Raw genomic sequence first — 20,874 nt, 5'->3', positions numbered from 1 at the left:
TGACCCAAATATAAGCCAACCAGGACCCTCACCCGAGGATAAGCCGAGGGGGGCTTTTTCAGTCTTAAAAAAAGGGCTGAAAAACTAGGCTTATATTCGAGTATATACAGTATATACACAAGAGGAAAACACAACAATCCAGTGATTCCAGCCATGAAAGCCTTCGCCAACACACTGCACTCTATTCTGCTCCACACATTGTCTCCTCCCGTATCCGCTGCAAAAACCTGCACCTGTTGCTCAGCTTGGATTGGGCAGGTACATCTGTTCTCTCTTGCAACCTGCTTTGAAGTCAGAAACTCTCACTTCCAAGGGCAGAAAATCAAAGAACGTCACAAATGATTCCCTTGGACTTCGTCTACAGACCGGCTTTGTGAGGTGGGGAGCCAGGATGGGGCTGTCAGTGGAAGAAGCCTCCATGCAAGGCTGGACCATAATGGGGGGAGATGTGAAGTGAGAGGTGATGGCAGATGCATTGTTTGAGGTTGGCATGGCTGCAAAACAGAGTCGAGTCAGACCTCCATAAATCAAAGCTGAAATGGCCTTTCAAATGCCATAGCAAAGGTAGGTGAGAATGAACAAGGAGCAGAGCCTGCTGAGAAGGAAGATGCGGTACATCCTGAGATAAAACACCAGAAATGTGAGTGACAGAACTCCGTCTCCATCAAGGTGTGAGACAGACATATTGGTACAAGGGGGAGAAAGAGGAAAAGATTCTTCTATTACGTGGAGCAAAACTATGCCTGACCTACCAGTGATCTCTCTGAACCTTCACACAGAGCTGGAGCATCAAAACAAGGGGCCCTGAACATCTAAAACCCAAGGCACATCAACCAAGTCATGCTTCTCATCAGATAATGATTACTTTTTAAAAATAATTAACTGCATGAGTCTGATATTCTCACCTCAAATTTTACAAACAATAGGTCCATAAATTCCAGCTTGTCAAAAAAATGCATTACAGTAGAGTCTCACTTATCCAACATTCGCTTACATATACGAGGGTTGAATGAAAAGTAACGCATCCACCTTCGTTACTTGGGTTTGGATGGGAATATTTTAATAAATCAAATGCAGAAATAATCCTTAGAATGTGCTCTTTAACTACCACTGTTCACTTTTCCAAATAATCACCAGACAATTGGATACGTTTCTGCCAACAATGAACAAGTTTTCTAAAGTTGTCACGGAAGGAGTTGACACTCTGTTTCTGCAACCGGCATCTCACCAGACCCATCATGCACAGATCTTCCGACAGTCAAGCAAAACAATCATGTGACCCACATGTTCTTGTGAAATGCTTATTATGCTTGAAATTTCTCACTGAGTGATACAACAATTGTCCTGAATCAATCTGTCAACTTTTTGCTTGTGAAACTCGGTGGTTGCTGTCACAGGACGTCCAACTCTTTGCTTGTCATGCAAGTCAGATGTTCCCACCTCAACATCTTTAAATTTACTCACCCAACGATGCACAGGACTCACATCAACACAATCACCATAAACAGCTTGCATTCTCGGATGAATCTCCTTTGGGGTGACACCTTCTGATGACAAGAATTCAATGACTGCATGTTGTTTAAGTCGCATTGACCGACCATCTGCGCAGGGTTCCATACTTTGCGCTTTAACAACACAACCATTCAATGCTAAGGCTTCCTGCCAAATGTAACTGTAGAGGAGAGTCTACTGAACAAGCCAGGACCTGCCGCAGACCAGGACTGCCATCTGTTGAGGAGTTACGAAGGTGGAGGCATTACTTTTCATTCAACCCTCGTAATTAGAGAGTTACCAGAAATTGAGGCTATCCAAGAATATTATTTTTTCACATCACAGCAGCAAGCTTAGTGGCTTTAGAGAAGCTGTGGATATCCCACACAATGATAATTCTCCTTATAATTTTCTTTTTGGCTCATTGCTTATGTTGGAGTTCTGTTTTGACCAACAAAGGGATCAGTGGTGATGTGACATGTCCAGCTACTTTCCTTTAGCTGTACATGATGCATGGACATCATTTGTAGGCACATCTTAGGAACACCAGACGTTCTTACCAATACATAGATACGTTGTTCTTGATTCCTCCTCTTTCCATTAGCTTGTAAATGGAGAAAGGTCTTGTGTTGTTCACATGATGAATTGTGGAGGTGAACATAGCATCTGGAGACACATCTACAGAGATCCATAGTCTCCCGAAGTAGGATTTCAGCTTCCATTCTTAGCCTGTTATATCCAATAACAGTGTTGGTTCCTTTGAGATAAAATAGTGTTCCTGGCTTATTTTGAACTTAACTTTGGGCTGGAATGTATGTTTGGCACATGAGCTGGGAGAGATATCTTTGATGCATCTCTGAGCAACTGGTTTCTGATCTTGCCTGCTATATCCCCGAAGGAGAGGAGAAGGGAATGTTCCCTCACCCCACAGATCTTGATCTATTGATCTAGGAATGTCCTGGGAGAACGTCTCTTCTTCCAAGATTGACTTAATGAGTTGAGCCTAGGTGCCTTTGGCAACCAAAAACACTTTCTGGCCAATCTTCATAGCTCACTAGTCTTGTATCAGTGAAGGCAGGTCAAGAGTGTCGTGAGTAAGGAATGAACAACATCTGGGTAGGGTTGGTGCTGATGAGAACAAAAACTCCTGGAATAAACACGTCAATCTTCACAATTTCTTGGTTCTTTATATTCCTGACATATTTTTGGTCTTGGCTTGCTAAAAGTCTCCATCTCTGGCTTTTTTGCCACTTGAGTCACTAATAGATAAGACTAGATAAGACTTTGATCTATTTGCTTCCTAGACCTTGCTTTTGGACATCTCTTACCTGCTTTCTTTACTGAATTTGTATGCAACTGGGCCTGTTTCTAAAGCTTAATTAATGGTCAGCAATTGCTACTTGCTGCTAGTACAAACTGTAAAGCTTACTATCAGCCAATAAGTTTTGGGAGAAACACATCAATCTTGAAGAATTGGGGCATGATTTCATAGGAAAGACAGAAAACTTCCCAAATAATGTGAAGGACTAAAGACTGTGTCCAGCTAGACAATTCAGGAGGCAAGATTGGAACCCAAAGTGGGTCAAAGGTGCCTTCAAGGTCTAGGTTTCTTCATCACTGGTAGAGGAGGTCCTTCAGATAACTTGGTCTCAAACCATTTGGAGTTTCAAGATAGTAAATGGCATTATGAATTGATCCTGAACCCTGCTGTCAACCAATAGGACCAGTACTCAGGTGCTGTTACGTTTTCTCCTTGCTCTGTCCTTTCAAAAGCAAATATGTGGCTCCACCCTGCCATAGATAAAATTCCCAAGCTATTTTCACAGCCATCCCTTTGAAGAGCATACTAAGATAGGCCTGAATGTAGTGCCATGATGCCTACAAGCTGGTGCCATGATGCCCAGCTTACCTATCCAAATGTATCTCCCCTTGTGAACCATCTCGGAGTCTAAGATCATCTGCAGAGGCCCTGATCTCAGTCCTGTCCTCTTCGCAGGTGGGGACGAGAGACAGGGTCTTCTCGGTGGTGGCCCCTCGGCTATGGAATTCCCTGCCCAGGGAGATTAGATCAGCCTCTTTCCTCCTGATCTTCCACAAAAAAGTGAAGACGTGGCTCTTTGACCAAGCTTTCAGAAATTTAGTGCAATTAATAGATATGAAAGATGTGTAACCCACTAATGGAACGGCCCCGACTAAGCCTATGGATCATGTGATTTATCCTAATGTATGAAGGAGCCTCCAGTGGCTCAGTGTGTTAAAGCACTGAGCTGCTGAACTTGCAGACCGAAAGGTCCCAGGTTCAAATGTGAGGAATGGTGTGAGCGCCCGCTATTAGCTCCAGCTTCTGCCAACCTAGCAGTTCGAAAACATGCCAATGTGAGTAGATCAATAGGTACTGCTCTGGCGGGAAATAACGGCGCTCTTTGGAGTCATGCCTATGTCCACATGACCTTGGAGGTGTCTATGGACAACGCCGGCTCTTCAGCTTAGAAATGAAGATGAGCACCAACCCCCAGAGTCAGACATGACTGGACTTAACGTCAGGGGAAACCTTTACGTTACCTTTACTATGGAGTTAAATGTTTTAATTGTTTTAATTGCACTTTAATATTTTATTTTATTTAAAGGTTTTTTTTGTACTCTGTTTTTTTTTTTTTTTAAAGGCATTGATTTGTTGCCGTGCTGTGAAGCCACCTTGAGTCCCCTCCGGGGTTGAGAAAGATTGTAAATAAATAAATAGATAAATAAATAATTTAGGGGCTTTCTGGATGCATTGGAATGGGCACTGAAAGGTCAAGATATTAGACCATCCCTTGACTGACCCAACATGCTCTAATAATAATAATAATAATAATAATAATAATAATAATCAAGCAGTCAAAGACTGTGTAAGGAAGCTGACAAACCATTGATCATATCCTCAGCTGCACAAGCAGACTACAAACAGAGGCACAACTGTGTGGCCCAAATGATCCATTGGAACTTATGCCTCAAGTCCCACCTGCCAGCAGCAAAGAATTGGTGGGATCACAAACCTGCAAAGGTCGTGGAAAATGAACACGCAAAGATACTGTGGGACTTCCGAATCCAGACTGACAAAGTTCTGGAACACAACACACCAGACATCACAGTTGTGGAAAAGAACAAGGTTTGGATAATTGATGTTGCCATCCCAGGTGACAGTCGCATTGACGAAAAACAACAGGAAAAACTCAGCCGCTATCAGGACCTCAAGATTGAACTTCAAAGACTCTGGCAGAAACCAGTGCAGGTGGTCCCAGTGGTGATGGGCACACTGGGTGCCATGCCAAAAGATCTCAGCTGGCATTTGGAAACAATAGACATTGACAAAATTACGATCTGCCAGCTGCAAAAGGCCACCCTACTGGGATCTGCGCGCATCATCCGAAAATACATCACACAGTCCTAGACACTTGGGAAGTGTTCGACTTGTGATTTTGTGATATGAAATCCAGCATATCTATCTTGTTTGCTGTGTCATAATAAAATAATAATAATAAAACTTTATTTATACCCCGCCACCATCTCCCCATGGGGACTCGGGGCGGCTTACATGGGGCAGAGGCCCAAACAACATAAGGACAAAATATAAGCAACATAATACAATCACAATATAAAACAGATAAAACAGTAATGCAATATATCAATTAAAACAACAATACAGGATAAAAAATTACATTAAAAACACATAAAAGGTAAGACCATAATAAATACAGGATAGATTATTAAAAATGCTCTGGAGCTGATTAATTAATGACTGTATCTCCGAAGGCCTGTTGAAACATCCAACATTCCTGGAATAAAATAAAAGGCAAATGCATTTAGGAGTTGCCGCTTTACCCGAATCGCGAGCGGGGAAGGTGCTGCTCATTTGCATATGCAGATTCATTTAAGTGTAGCCCATTTAAAATCAGTTGCCATAGTTAGATTAAGGACTAAAAAAAGCCACCCAGGTGACAAACAACTAAACAGAGAAACATATACATATACATGCGCTCCTCAATTACAATCAGTCATTTGCTTCCGAACGGCTTCTATAGGTGTTTAGTGTTGATACCTGGCATTTCTGCTGTTATCCCTCAAATAAAGATATTCCAAAAGATCCAAAGGCTGATACCAGAAAACTGTCATTCTTGACGTGTCTGATCCCGCCTCACTTTAAAGTCCGTGATCCCTCTGCATAGAAAACAAATAAAATCTCCTTTAGTGACATGGACAGATTTTTCTTTCAGTATAAATAGTACTAATCAAATGCTAAGCATTAACTACTCTCAGCGCAAATCAAACACAAATCTCTTTAGAAGCCAATATGAATAAACCGAGGCTGTTATATTTGGGAGACATGATGAGATGACACTGCTTTTTGGAAAGTAGTAGGAAAAGACAAAGACTATAATGCACATGAATTGACTTAGGGTGTGTCTACACCATAGAGTTAATGCTGCTTGACACCACTTTAACATCTATAGCTTATGTGTAGTTTGGTAAGACACAAGCACTAAAGAACTTGTAAAATTGCAATGCCACAATTCCACAGCATCAATCCATGGCATTTTAAGTGGACATTAAGTCTAGTTGAGTCCAACTCTGGGGATGGTGCTCATCTGATCAAAAGTTTAAAATTTATATATTGTAATTTTATATTGTATTTAATAGTTTTAATTGATTTTATGCATTGTTTCATATTGTTTTTGTATGGGCATCAAACTGTTGCCATTGTTGTAAGCCGCCCTGAGTCCCTTCGGGTGAGAAGGGCAGGATACAAATGTTGTAAATAAATAAATAAATAAATAAATAAATCTCAATTTCTAAGCCGAAGAACCGGCGTTGTCCATAGACACCTCCAAGGTCATGTGGCCACTGGCATGACTGCATGGAGCGCCGTTACCTTCCTGCCAAAGCAGTACCTATTGCTCTGCTTAAATTTGCATGTTTTCGAACTGCTAGGTTGGCAGAAGCTGGGGCTAACGACGGGAGCTCACCCCGTCTTGCGGATTCGAACCTAGGACCTACGAACCACTTACGAACCACCAAGTTCAGCAGCATAGCGGTGTTGGACTACAGTGACTTCCATCAAGGAAAACATGGCATTGAGTTTGCAAGACCTTAACAGGGCTGTTAATGATCAGGCTCATTTTCATCAGGGTTAACTTTATGGCAGATAACAACCAAAACTATGACTCCAACCATTTGTATACTCTTTTGTTGCAAGTCCTATCATTAGGCAAAGTTTTTTTTATTGTATCAGAAGCAACTTGAGAACATACTGCAAATCGTTTCTGGTGTGAAATAATTGGCCATCTAGAGAGACGTTGCCTAAGGGACGCCTGGATGTGTTAGCATCCTGTGAGAGGCTTCTCTCATGTCCCTACAAGCTAGAGCTGACAAATGGGAGCTCACCCCATCTTGGGGATTTGAACCTGCAACCTTCAGGTCAGCTGGCACAAGGGTTTAACCTCAGTATTTGGCAAAGTGAGATAGATGACTGTCTCAGGTCACAGCAATAGAAGAATATTGGATGAGAAGCTGTTCTCCTTTGAACCCAATCCATGATTTTATCATTTTATCTTGTATGTGGTTTTTTATGATTTGCTTTTATTGTCTGATTGATCTGTTTTATTGTTTGTTTTTATATTGTAAGCCGCCCCAAGTCCCTTCGGGGAGGTGGGGCGGGGTATAAGAATAAAATTATTATTATTATTATTATTATTATTCTCCAAACTGTCTTCTCTGCATATATCTACCCGCATAATGTATGAGAGCAAAGGTTATCTTGGAGAACATTGTGTCCACTCCCTTGCACTGCGGAGTCCAACTATTGCTTTGTCTTGTCTAACTTCCCATCTTTTTCTCCTTTGCAGGCAGCCGAACTGGGAATGGTGTCCGCCTATTACACATATATCTTCACTAATCTGGTAAGACATTTTTCTCAGCTTCTTCTTCCCTCCTTTATAACTTGAGTCCCATCCAGACAATACCTTTATCCCAGGAGCTCCCGCAGTGAACAGGAGGGAGACCAGATGCCATTCCTGGTAAACCCAGAAGCAATCACTACAAAAGGCAAAAAAACACGAGATTTCCAGGTGCGGGAATATCCCGGTTTTGAGCAAAATATCCAGATCTTTGCCTGTCTGTATGTCCCTGCAATCAGAAATTACGGGATCTTTTATCTGAGTTTGTTCCTGACTGGTCAGTTCCTAAAAAGATGCTGACACTTGAGTAGAAGGCAAAAACCTTGTCCTGGGAAGAGGAACTTTATCCTTCGCCTGTTTAATGAAGTTTGTGGCAGGAAAATGAAATTCCTGGGGTACAACAAGTATTTTCACATTAAGTAGTACACAACGAAACAGGAACAGACACTTTCAAACCAGGAACAGAATGTCATCATTACTGTAATTAGTCAGACCTTGTTGTATGGCCATCTGTCCAGACAGGTTTCATGGTGTATATGTGCCAGGGAACAACAGGATGATGTTGCAGGGTTAATAATACAGTAGAGTCTCACTTATCCAACATAAACAGGCTGGCATAATGCCACAACTGAATCTGTCTGGACAGATGGCCAGGCAGCCAGGCTCTAAAAAGTGTCAATAATGACACAGTTCTGTTCCTGGCTTGAAAGTGTGTGTTCCTGTTTGATTGTGCAGTGCTGACTTGGGCAGAAGTGGTCCTATCTCAGTAGGTTTGTTTGTGTGGCGGATATTTCATGAAATGTTTGGCGGGCAGAGGTTTTCTGGCCAGGACAAAGAATGGAAGTTTTACAGAGATCCGCATATCCATATATCCGCATATCCACATATCCACTTATCTGTATCCCAGGGCTATTTTAAAAAAGCTGCTGAGTTTTCTGGCGGAAGTCCCAGATTGGCCATCTTGGGAGCCTCTAAATCCCAGGACTAACCGGTCTATATGTAGACCTATATGTGGAAGTCTTGGGATTTTTTTACCCCTGTTTAAAACCCGTGATTTAGTGCTGTCTGGAAGCACCCTTATCGGGGGAAAATAGCTGGTTTAATGTAGCAGCAGCAAATGGATTGAAAGAAGAGAGCGACTAAAGGGACGTGTCGAGTCACATTATATACTTGTAAACAGTCAATATAGAGAGCAGTTTTGGTTGGACATGAACTAAGCTGTTTGGAAGCTATGTTCTCTGTTTAAGAGCCTACATTTTCACAGATTTCCATTAAAAGCTTCAGCAGTGCCCCCTGAAATGCCCTCCTCCCATTTTAGTTGTTTGCTTACATTGTGTTGGGAAGATGAATATCGACTTTCTCATGCCATGATTCAAGCCCAGGCTTGGGTACGCGTTGAATGAAATGCAGAGCCATGCCTCTTATCGATTATGTGTTTATCCAATTTAAACCCTGCCTTTCATCATAGGAGTTCAAGACAACTTAAGGCACGGTCTAGCTTTGAAAAAGAGAGAGATGTGGCCACAATGCTATAGCCCAGGGGTCCTCAAACTTTTTAAGTGGAGGGCTGGTTCACGGTCCCTCAGACTGTTGGAGGGGCCGGACTGTGATAAAATAGTCCAAAATTGGGATTGTTGCTGTGTGCCATCAAGTCATTTCAGAGTTAGGTCAACCCTAAGCCTAAAGTTTAGGACAGAGGCCAAGTCAATGGCCTTGGAGGGCCTTAGTTTGGGGACCCCTGATCTAGATGATCTCATAAGATCATAGGTAAGCAATGAGATCTCCAAAGACCATCTAGATGGTCTCATAAGACCATCAGTAAGGAAAGGGACCCTCAAAGGCTATCTAGATGATCTCATAAGGCCATCAGAAGATCATAGATAAGGAAAGGGACCCTCAAAGGCTATCTAGATGATCTCATCAGGCCACCAGAAGACCGTAGATAAGGAAAGGGACCCTCAAAGACCATCTCGATGGTTTCATAAGACCATAGATAAGAAAAGGGCCCCCCCCCAAAGGCCATCTAGATGATCTCAACAAGCTATCAGAAGACCATAGGTAAGGAAAGTGACCTCCAAAAGCCATCTAGATATTCTCATAAGGCCATAGCTAAGCAAAGAGACCTTCAAAGAACATCTAGATGATCTCATAAGACCATAGGTAAGCAAAGAGACCTCCAAAAACCAGGTAGACTTAGGTCAACCCTAAGTCTAAAGTTTAGGACAGGGGCCAGGTAAATTACCTTGGAGGGCCTTAGTTTAGGGATCCCTGATCTAGATGATCTCATAAGACCATAGGTAAGCAGGGAGATCTCCAAAGACCATCTAGATGGTCTCATAAGACCATCAGTAAGGAAAGGGACCCTCAAAGGCCATCTAGATGATTCCATCAGGCCACCAGAAGACCATAGATAAGGAAAGGGGCCTCAAAGACCATCTATATGGTTTCATAAGACCATAGGTAAGGAAAGGGACCCCCAAACACCATCTAGACAATCTCCTAAAACCATAGGTAAGGAAAGGGACCCTCAAAGGCAATCTAGATGGTCTCATAGGACCATAGGTAAGGAAAGTGACCTCCAAAAGCCATCTAGATGGTCTCATTAGGCCGTAGCTAAGCAAAGAGACCTTCAAAGACCATCTAGACGATTTCATAAGACCATAGGTAAGCAAAGAGACCCCTAAAAACCAGGTAGACTTAGTTTGGGGACCCCTGCTATTGCCTGGGAATTAGCAGGACTAGAGATCCTTCTCTGTAGACAATAGGCGTGGATTGAGTTATTGTGTCAGCTTTGTGGAAGTTGACTCTCCGGATGGATATCAACCTTGACATCTGGATACAAGCAGCCCTGCCTCAAGGCATTGTGTCTCTGAATGCCAAAATGCCTGAGATGAAATGAGCAAGGTCAATAACCTTTATTGTGTCCCGCAATTGAGATTCCCAGGAGCATCAACCTGACTGATGTCAAAAAAAGAGAGATAAGGAATGGGTTAGGATTGCAACCAAGGCAACGGGGGAATGAGACGTACTATTTTGTGATGCATTCATGCCTGATAGATCATATGAGCCAAACCTGTTAGCATGTCTGCAATGTCTTCTTTGTTTGCATTGAGATTTGCGGGAGGAAAAGCTGAGCCTCTTTTGTACAAAGACTCAATGCAATCCGGTTCATCCTGCGTTTTGTACCATATCAGACACCAGTTATTGCAAGATGATTTGGGGAAAAAATGTACTAAGGATATATAATACTTTTCAAGTAGAGAGAACATTGATGTGCAAAAGTTCCCCAAAGGATTCTTTTTCTGTGTGTGTGTGTAGTGAAGCTCTCATCCTTGTAGCAATTTAAAATATGTCCCTGAACTTTGCAATGACAAAACGGTCTACTTTTTGTCATATTTGGGGAGGGGGAAAGTGGAATGATGGCTCTGATTTTATCAATCGGTTGATCTGTCTTGCAGAAAGAGGTAATGAGGAGAATTAGATAGCGTTCCCTGTCTACCTTTTCTCGAAATGAATATCGGCTTCCTAATGCCACGATTCGGATAGACGCTGAATGAAATCTCTTCTCTTGAAATTAACTTCTGCCAGAGATTTCTCCTGCCATTGGCAAACCTCCCTCATCCACACATTGTGGATTTCTCATGATCATTTCTCAATCGCTCTATTATGCCATTTCAAATGATTTTTAAAAAAATACCCTCTTCCTCGGCAATTTTGTCTGTCATCTTTCAGAGCCATAAAGAAAGCCCTTGTCCATCAGGCATGGCTTTGTATGTTGGCTCAGAATATTCGTCTTCTTTCAAATCTAAAAAAGGTTAGCTGGCACAAAGAGTGGGCCATGCCTCCCTATGCAATATATCCAACTTTGGGTCATCTACAATGTGGAATTAATGCAATTCGACACGACTTGAACTGCCATGGTTCCATGATAGGGACATATTTTCCATTGAGATCAATGTACTTTTGCTATCAGGTAGGGTTGTGCTTTTAAGGTAAACCTTGACACGTTTAGTCTCCTGGTTTTCAATGGGGGAGGGGAAAAGTGTTGTCCATTTTTGGCAGCCTCCCAAAATTGTTCTTTAAGGAGGCTTCTTACTTGTTTCTCTAGGGGAGAGCCGTTTGCCACGCGCCACACACACACTCTTCAAGACAAGGAAACCAGTTCTGTTTCTTACTCTAGATGAGGTGCTTGAATGCAGGCAGGCACGTGCGCTTTCTGGGCCTGCACCCCACACATGAACTCTCCAAGGCAAGGAGGCAAGTTCTGTTTCTTACTCTAGAGGAGGTGCTTGGCTGCAGGCAGGCACATGCACTTTCTGGGCCTGCACACCACACATGAACTCTCCAAGGCAAGGAGGCAACAGACAAGCTATGTTTCTCTAGAGAAGGCGCTCAGCTGCAAGCAGGTACACGTACTTTCTGGGCCTGCATGCCACACACCCACACTCTCCAAGGCAAGGAGGCTTTAAGGAGCATGCGTTTTAAGGAGGCTTCTTACTATTTCTCTACTCTAGAGGAGAGGCACTCAGTTGCAGGCAGGTGTGTATTTTAAGGAGGCTTCTTACTTGTTTCTCTACTCTAGGGGAGAGGCCTTCACACGCCACACATGCACTCTCCAAGACAAAGAAACAAATTCTGTTTCTTACTCTAGATGAGGTGCTTGGCTGCAGGCACTGGCATGTGCTTTAAGGAGGCTTCTTATCTGTTTCTCTACTCTAGAGGAGAGGCAGTCAGTTGCAGGCAGGTGTGTGCTTTAAGGAGGCTTCTTACTTGTTTCTCTACTCTAAGGGAGAGGTCTTCACATGCCACATACGCACTGTTTCTCTACTCTAGAGGAGAGGCGTTCGGCACACATCACACATGAACTCTCCAAGACAAGGAGACAAGTTCTGTTTCTTACTCTAGAAGATGTGCTTGGCTGCAGGCAGGCACATGCACTTTCTGGGCCTGCACACCCACATGAACTCTCCAAGGCAAGGAGGCAACAGACAACTTCTGTTTCTTTCTCTAGAGAAGGCACTCAGCTGTAAGCAGGTACACGTACTTTCTGGGCCTGCATGTCACACACCCACACTCTCCAAGGCAAGGAGGCAAGTTGTGTTTCTTACTCTAGAGGAGGTGCTTGACTGCAGGCACTAGCATGCACTTTAAGGAGGCTTCTTATCTGTTTCTCTACTCTAGAGGAGAGGCACTCAGTTGCAGGCAGGTGTGTACTTTAAGGAGGCTTCTTACTTGTTTCTCTACTCTAGAGGAGAGGCGTTCGCCACACGCCACACACACACTCTCCAAGACAAGGAGACAATTTCTGTTTCTTATTCTAGAAGAGGTGCTTGGCTGCAGGCAGGCACATGCACTTTCTGGGCCTGCACACCTACATGAACTCTCCAAGGCAAGGAGGCAACAGACAAGTTATGTTTCTTTCTCTTGAAAAGTCGCTTGGCTGCAAGCAGGTACCCATACTTTCTGGGCCTGCATGCCACACACCCACACTCTCCAAGGCAAGGAGGCAAGTTATGCTTCTTACTCTAGAGGAGGTGCTTGACTGCAGGCACTAGCATGCACTTTAAGGAGGCTTCTTATCTGTTTCTCTACTATAGAGGAGAGTCACTCAGTTGCAGCCAGGTGTGTACTTTAAGGAGGCTTCTTACTTGTTTCTCTACTCTAGAGGAGAGGCGTTCGCCACACGCCACACACACACTCTCCAAGACAAGGAGACAAGTTCTGTTTCTTACTCTAGAAGAGGTGCTTGGCTGCAGGCAGGCATGTGCGTTTTCTGGGCCTGCACACCCACATGAACTCTCCAAGGCAAGGAGGCAACAGACAAGTTATGTTTCTTTCTCTTGAAAAGTCGCTTGGCTGCAAGCAGGTACCCATACTTTCTGGGCCTGCATGCCACACACCCACACTCTCCAAGGCAAGGAGGCAAGTTATGCTTCTTACTCTAGAGGAGGTGCTTGACTGCAGGCACTGGCATGCGCTTTAAGGAGGCTTCTTATCTGTTTCTCTATTCTAGAGGAGAGGCGCTCAGCTGCAGGCAGGCTGTACGCCACACACACATACTCACAAAAAAGCAGACAAGGAGCAGAGATTGTCTCCTGCTTGCTTTTGTGTCGAGCTGACTTTCATGCAGGGAGGGGGCTCTTCATTACCTACTCTCAAAGGTAACAAAGTAATAAAAGAACGAATGTGATGAAGGAAAATAGATTCTGCGCACAACTCTGCTAGCAGTGTTTCGTTACCCATAGGTAGAATTATTGGGAACTATCCAGGGTGCTGACGTTTAGATATGAGGTCCACCTGTACTGTAGATTTAATGTGGTTTGACATCATTTTAACTGCTATGACTCCATGCAGTGGGTGGGTCAGCTCTGAAGGATTTTCATGGGATGGCCTCAACCAACAGTTTTATTTTATCTCCATCTCTATAGTCTAGGGTTTCCCAAACTGTGCTCCTCCAGATGTTTTGGACTTCTACTCCCACAATTTCTAACAGCTGGGATTTCTGGGAGCTGAAGGCCAAAACACCTGGAGGAGCACAGTTTGAGAAGCTCTGCTATAGACAGTGTGGCTGCCCTTTTAAGCAAAGTCATTGGAGAGGAAATAGCTAAGAGAATCCCTTGGCCACCATTGCCTTTGACCACTTTGTCTGAAAGGATTTCAAGGGCTTTGGTTTGAAGAACAACTTTACTAAGCTCTGAGCTATATTTTGCTCCATGTCTGCCATTCCTGAATGCCCCAAGAAACAAGAGTGCCGTTCTCGAAGGCATTTGGCTACAATGCAGTTGGCACCACTTTTCAGTTGACCCTCTTCATTTCTGCGTCCAGCTCTGATTTCAATCCCGCTGTTACTTGGCACTTGACTCTTTGGCTGCTTATACTTCCACGTTGACCAGGTGTCCTCACCAGGTGTTGGGATCATAGGTCTCTGTCTGTTAGATTTCCTCTGAGATCTTGAGAGGAATGAGAAGAAAGTCTGTGTTGGCTCCCCAATGCATACATCTCGGTGTGCCAGTTGGCACATATGGCGCATATGGTCACTGCTTGGCAGATTCTCATTGCAGTCAACTCCTCTGTTGTTTGCTCAGTCACCACTTCAAATCATATTCCTCTTCACTGTTGCACAAGGAAAACAAATGTATTTTATCAGCAGAGAGGAACTGAGGTGTCACTATAGAAGAGCATGATTTTAGGAGGAGGGCATAGCAACACCTTTGGGTCACAAGTGGCTGCTTCGAGGGTTGAATGAAAAGTAATGCCTCCACCTTTGTAACTCCTCAACAGATGGCAGTCCTGGTCTGCGGCAGGTCCTGGCTTGTTCAGTAGACTCTGCGCTACAGTTCCATTTGGCAAGAAGCCTTAGCATTGAATGGTTGTGTTGTTAAAGTTTGAAGTATGGAACCCTGCGCAGACAGTCAGTCAATTCGACTTAAGCAATGTGCAGTCATTGAATTCTTGTCAGCAGAAGGTGTCACCCCAAAGGAGATTCATCAGAGAATGCAAGCTGTTTATGGTGGTTGTGTTGATGTGAGTCCTGTGCGTTGTTGGCCAAGGAAGTTTAAAGATGTTGAGATGGGAACATCTGACTTGCGTGACAAACAAAGAGTTGGACGTCCTGTGACAGCAACCACCGAGTTTCACAAGCAAAAGGTTGACAGATTGATTCAAGACAATCGTCATATCACTCAGAGAGAAATTTCAAGCATAATCAGCATTTCATAAGAATGATGGGTCACATAATTGTTTTGCTTGGTTATCGGAAGATTTGCGCGATGTGTCCTGTGAGACGCTGGTTGCGGAAACAGAGTGTCGAGTTCTTCCGTGATGGCTTCAAAAAACTTGTTCATTGTTGGCAGAAATGTATCCAATTGTCTGGTAATTATGTGGAAAAGTGAATAGTGGTAGTTAAAGAGCACATTCTAAGAATTATTTCTGCGTTTGGTTTATTAAAACATTCCCATACAAACCCAAGTAACGAAGGTGGAGGCATTATTTTTCATTCACCCTCGTAGATCCCAGATTTTGGGGCACTTGACCCCCTCAAGTCCTCTAAAGCCCAGTTTCCTTTTTTAAAGTATAGTTTTCAGGCATTTTTTTTCTCCAATTCATGCAGAACCCCATCCGACAAATGTATGAAAACACATGACAATATCATCACTTCATTCCCACCCCAAGTCCTTCCAAAACGGCAACAAGAAATCACACCATTTGAGAAGGAGGTTAGTGGAAAGCAGGGTGTATTTGGGATTTCTTTAGGGACAAGTGTAGCAGTTGTGGGTCTCTTGCCTTCATGTAATATCTATCAGTAGTTTCGTGGAAGTTGGCTGTTGAACTTTAGAGCTCCTGTTAAGGGCTATACATTAATCAGTCCATGATGAAACCAAGAAGCCAAAATGACTAAGCTGAAGGTGCATCTACAAGGGAGTTTTAATGCAGTTTGACACCACATTCCCTACCATGACTCATTTCTATGGAATTCTGGGAGTTATAGTTTGGTGACACAACAACATCATTTGGCAGAGAAGACTAAAGACTTTTAAATACTCGCACGATTATTTATTTATTTATTTATTTACAGTATTATATTCCGCCCTTCTCACCCCGAAGGGGACTCAGGGCAGATTACAATGAACACATATATGGCAAACATTCAATGCCAACAGACAAACAACATACATTAGACAGACTCAGAGGCATTTTTAACATTTTTCCAGCTTCACGATTCCGGCCACAGGGGGAGCTGTTGCTTCACCGTCCACTAGTGGCTGTACTTTCGCATTCCTTTCCTCGTGTTTTGCTGGCAGTTTTATGGTGTTGTAAATTAGCCTCCCGCATAAAATGTCCCTAAATTTCCCTAATTGACAGATGCAACTGTCTTTTGGGGCTGCATAGGTCAACAGCATGCCGGGGCTATTAATGGTCGGAGGCTTAACCCGACCCGGGCTTCGAACTTATGACCTCTCGGTCAGTAGTGATTTATAGCAGCTGGTTACTAGCCAGCTGCGCCACAGCCCGGCCCCTTTCCATAGCATTGAGCCATGGTAGTGAAAGTAGTGTCAGACTGCATAAATTCTACAGTATAGATGCACCCACTATCATGGTTTGGACCTATCATGAGACAACAGGACTCACTAGGGAAAAAAACCTGATGAAGGCTCTAAGAGGAAGACCACATTGCCATTGTTCGATTCAGTTAAAGCGGTGGTTCCCAATCCTTGGTTCTCCAGGTATTTTGGATTTCAACTCCCACAGTTCCTAACTTTTGGTAAGATGGCTGGGATTTCTAGGAGTTGAAGTCCAAAACACTTGGAGGACCAAAGATTGAGTTAAAGACACCAAGGCCAAGGCTGGTAAGAGTCTTTAATTCCTAGGGCTGCAATCAATCAAAGTTCACCCGACAGCAAAGAACAACCAGAATGAACAGGGACTGATGTAGTTAAATCTTTCTCCGCTCCTTATGCCACACTGTGTTACAAATGAAATGATGGACTCACGGCAGCAGGGGAAAGCCTTAGGTAAACACAAGGCAAATTTCTCTGTTCTGTCTATGCAAAGCAAAATAAAGTTGCAGACAAGAAAAGCAGACATCTCCTGGGGGCTGCAGAGATGAATCGAGACACCCTTTTTCTGCGAGGATAATGCGATGGGTGCAGAGGGAATAGATGAGTGGATTATCGGGAGGTGCCGTCCAAGGCTGGTGGGGCTCCGCTTGTATCATTCCCATGAATATTTATGCTGGGAGTGTGTTTGTGTGGTGGGGTGTGGGTGAGTGAGTTTGTTTGCCAAGTGGCAAGGAGCTCGTGCTGTTTATTTGGGTGGGAGAGCAGCAGAGACAGATGGAAGCAAGTAGAGAGGAACAGTACTTAAGGGGTTGAAAAGGGCGGGTAGGAAGGAATGTGGCAATCATTAGATGGAGACGGGAATGGGGCGAGAGAAGAACCCTAAAAAATCTCGAAGGTTACACCCACAGCTATTTTTTTCTCAATGCTTGTAGGTCTGGCTCGCAGGGCCTATGAGCATCTAGTGCAGGGGTCTTCAAACTTTTAAAGCAAAGGTCCGGTTTACAATCCTTCAGACTGTTGAGGAGCCGAATTATCATTTGAAAAAAAATACAAACAAATTCCTATGCACACTGCACATGTCTTATTTGTAGTGCAAAACAACAACAACAATGAAAGAATACAATATTTAAAAATGAAAACAATTTTAGCCAACATAAACCTATCAGGATTTCAATGGAAAGTGTGGGCCTGCTACTGGCCAATGAGGTAGTCAAGTTAATTAGGATTGTTGTTGTTGTGTGCCTTCAAGTCATTTCAGAATTTGTGTGAGCCTAAGTCTAAAATTAATTATTTACTTACTACATTTATTTACTATATTTATATCCCACCCTTCTTACCCCGAAGGGCATAAGAAGGCAGAGCAGCTGTATGTACATACAATATATGATATGATTAGCATAGCACAATATTAGCATTATACATTACTATATTGAACTATACCACTATACTGTAATACTATATGTAATATATAACATATAATTAATATTATTATATGGTATTATTATTAGTATTATATTGTATAACATTATAATCTTTTTATCAATATTATATGTATATACAAGATATTATATTATTAAAACTGATATAAAAATATATTATAAAACTGAGGGTGGGGGCCAGGTAAATGACCTTGGAGGGCCGCATCCGGCCCCCAGGCCTTAGTTTGGGGACCCCTGATCTAGCGCCTGGTGCTCGACTGTAGGCCCTGGCTAGCAGACCCTGGTGCTTTGCCGCCCAATGCAAAGGAAAAGCCCATTTGAATAGTTGCCCATTTCCGTAAGCGGCGGATGACAACGGAGTCCTAGCTTATTCAGCTTGAGCATCCCTTAACTAGAATTAGGAAATCTCCAAAATCTGAAGCTGTCCACATGGCTGGCAGAGATAGCTCCACCATTGCGTTCTGATGGTTCAGTATATGACAGTTTAGTTTCATGCACAAGATGTTTAGATTTGGGTACCAACTCCAGGATACACACATATGCACAAATACAGGCATTCCGAAATATGAAAAAACAAGATCTGAAATCCAACATACTTCTAAAGGAGAGTCAATTGGTAGATGTTTCACAGCCACTTTGTGTCTACTGGACTTGAATGAATCATGAGTAGAATGGGGCATCTGTCCTAAGTTAGGTTCTTGTCACTTGGGTATTTTTGGATAGGTTAGAATATAATAATAATAATAATAATAATAATAATAATAATAATAATAATAATAATAATAATAACAACAACAACAACAACAACAACTTTATTTATACCCTGCCGCCATCTCCCCGTGGGGACTCGGGGCGGCTCACAATGTTACAAAAGTAACAACACAAATACATTAGCACAAAATGCACAGGTTAAAACACAATAAGATAATAAAACAAAAGTTAAAACAAAAGTTAATACAACAGAATAGTATCAAACAACCACCAATATTAGCCAGGATTCAAGCCTGTGCTTCTATAATCTGATGCAGTGGTTCTCAACCTATTGGTCCCCAGATATTTTGGCCTTCTACTCCCAGAAATCCTAACAGCTGGTAAACTAGATGAGATTTCTGGGAGTTATAGGCCAAAACACCCGAGGACCCACAGGTTGAGAACTACTGTTCTGATACGTTGTTGTTGTTGTTGTTGTTGTTGTTGTTTTCCAATGAGACACTTAAGACTGTACCATAGTTAAGGAGATAATGTTGTCTCTTTCAATTATTAGCATGCCTATACACATTTATGGCACTATTAGTTTGTTTTGTGTATATGTGTATATGGTAGAGTAGAGCCCAAATCCTGTTTCTTTCGTGGTTTTCTACTGTTTCATCCATTTGGATGGCACAAAACAGTACAACACCCTCTGGAACAAAAGAAGCAGTGAAACAAAAGGCAAAGGAGAAAGGTGGCCGTTTGGTCAGCTGATTTTCAGTGCTTGGCTGTAGGCCCTGACTGGCAGGGCCTACAGCCAAGCACCGGGAGCTCAATGCTTGTAGGCCCGGCTTGCAGAGCCTACGAGGATCTAGCGTCTGGCGCACGACTGTAGGCCCTGGCTGGCAGACTCTGGTGCTTTGCCGCCCAATGCCCAAAAATATTTCTTTTTTTCGGACCTTGGACACCCATTTCCGTAGGCGGTGGATGGAAACATAAACGGGGCCATACAAATAGAAACGAGCTGTGATTCCATGCAAATACACAGGACTAGTATATAGTCTCAAATTACCTTTCAACTTATGGTGACCTCATGGATTCCATAAGGTTTCCTTAGGCAAGGAATATTCAGAGGTAATTTGGCCAGTTTCTTTCTCTGAAATATATCCTGCAGCATCCGGTATTCCTTGGTCGTCTCCCATCCAGGTGTTCAGCAGGGTTGGCCCTGCTTAACGTCCACGATCAAAGATGATCTGTTCCTTTTAGGGTATTTCATCTGGCTTGGCTTACTTTACCCTGGCAATAAATGCTTCATTATTTAGGTATCCCTCTTGAAGCTTGATTCGCTCTAGTCTCCCCCAAGAGATTCAAAGACAGATGAGCAGAGAGGAAATCACTTGTCTTAAAGAAGAATTTAATTAAGCATAATGGTGACGAATGAGGCAGATAACGGATAATAGCATAGGAAGGTTATAGCAATGCTCAATCTGCCCGGGGGCTGCCAGGCCACAGTGAAGGTGCCTCGAAGGCAGAATGTTTCCAAGGCATGTGGGCCTTTCTTGCCCTGGGCAAAAGCCAGGGTGGCACATCGAGACTGGAGTTTGAAAGAACTTCTCTGTTCTTTTCAGAAGTAGGTGGAATAGGTAAACAAAGAAAATATTTCCCTTTTCTCCCAGGCCTTGGAAATTGAAAATTCCCATTAGTTTCTCTAGCCTGAAGTATGTGAACTTTCTTGTCTCTGGGATGCCACACAAAGGAAGATTGCTTCATCTTAGCTTTTGAAGTGATATAGCATAATGCAGTGGATTGAGCATTGAAGTATGGGTCTGGAAGCCATGCTTAGCCATGGAAACCTGCTGGCTGGCCTTGGGCAACTCAAGCTCTCTCAGCTTCAGAACAGGGCAAAGACAAATCCCCTCAGAACTAATATTGCACAGAAACTCTGTGATAGCATCGCCATGGGTTGGCAATGACTTGAAGGCATGTAATAACAAATCCCTATTGTGTCCATGGCAATCTTTTGCATGATGTCTGCAGGTAGCTCACCCACTCTTGTTTCATTATGACCATTTCTCCTATGTATGTGATCATCTGACTCACGTTGTGCTGCACAACTGTTGTTTTTGTGTCTGAGGTTTTGGTGCATGTCCAAGCAAGTGGTGGACAACCATTGCTTTTCAGATGTTTTGGGATGCCACCTTCCACAATCCCCCATGATTGGCTGTCTTGCCTTGGATTGGTGGAATTTGTAAGTTAGAAATA

General features: G+C 43.1%; 1 protein-coding gene across 5 annotated transcripts in view; it reads left to right on the top strand.

The window, feature by feature from the left end:
• The window catches only part of grik4 (glutamate ionotropic receptor kainate type subunit 4), a 611,856-nt gene that overhangs the window by 437,184 nt on the left and 153,798 nt on the right, over nt 1-20,874 (top strand). For all 5 annotated transcript variants that reach the window (XM_062961032.1, XM_003222804.4, XM_062961034.1 and 2 more), the window contains one exon: nt 7,374-7,427. In XM_062961032.1, the coding sequence (XP_062817102.1) occupies nt 7,374-7,427 (54 nt within the window). The remainder of the gene's footprint in view (nt 1-7,373; nt 7,428-20,874) is intronic.

This window comes from Anolis carolinensis, unplaced genomic scaffold (genome assembly GCF_035594765.1).
Source record: "Anolis carolinensis isolate JA03-04 unplaced genomic scaffold, rAnoCar3.1.pri scaffold_8, whole genome shotgun sequence".
In the NCBI taxonomy this organism is placed as follows: domain Eukaryota; kingdom Metazoa; phylum Chordata; class Lepidosauria; order Squamata; family Dactyloidae; genus Anolis; species Anolis carolinensis.
The sequence above is the reverse complement of the archived record's forward strand: the minus strand, read 5'-3'. Positions and strand labels throughout refer to the sequence as shown.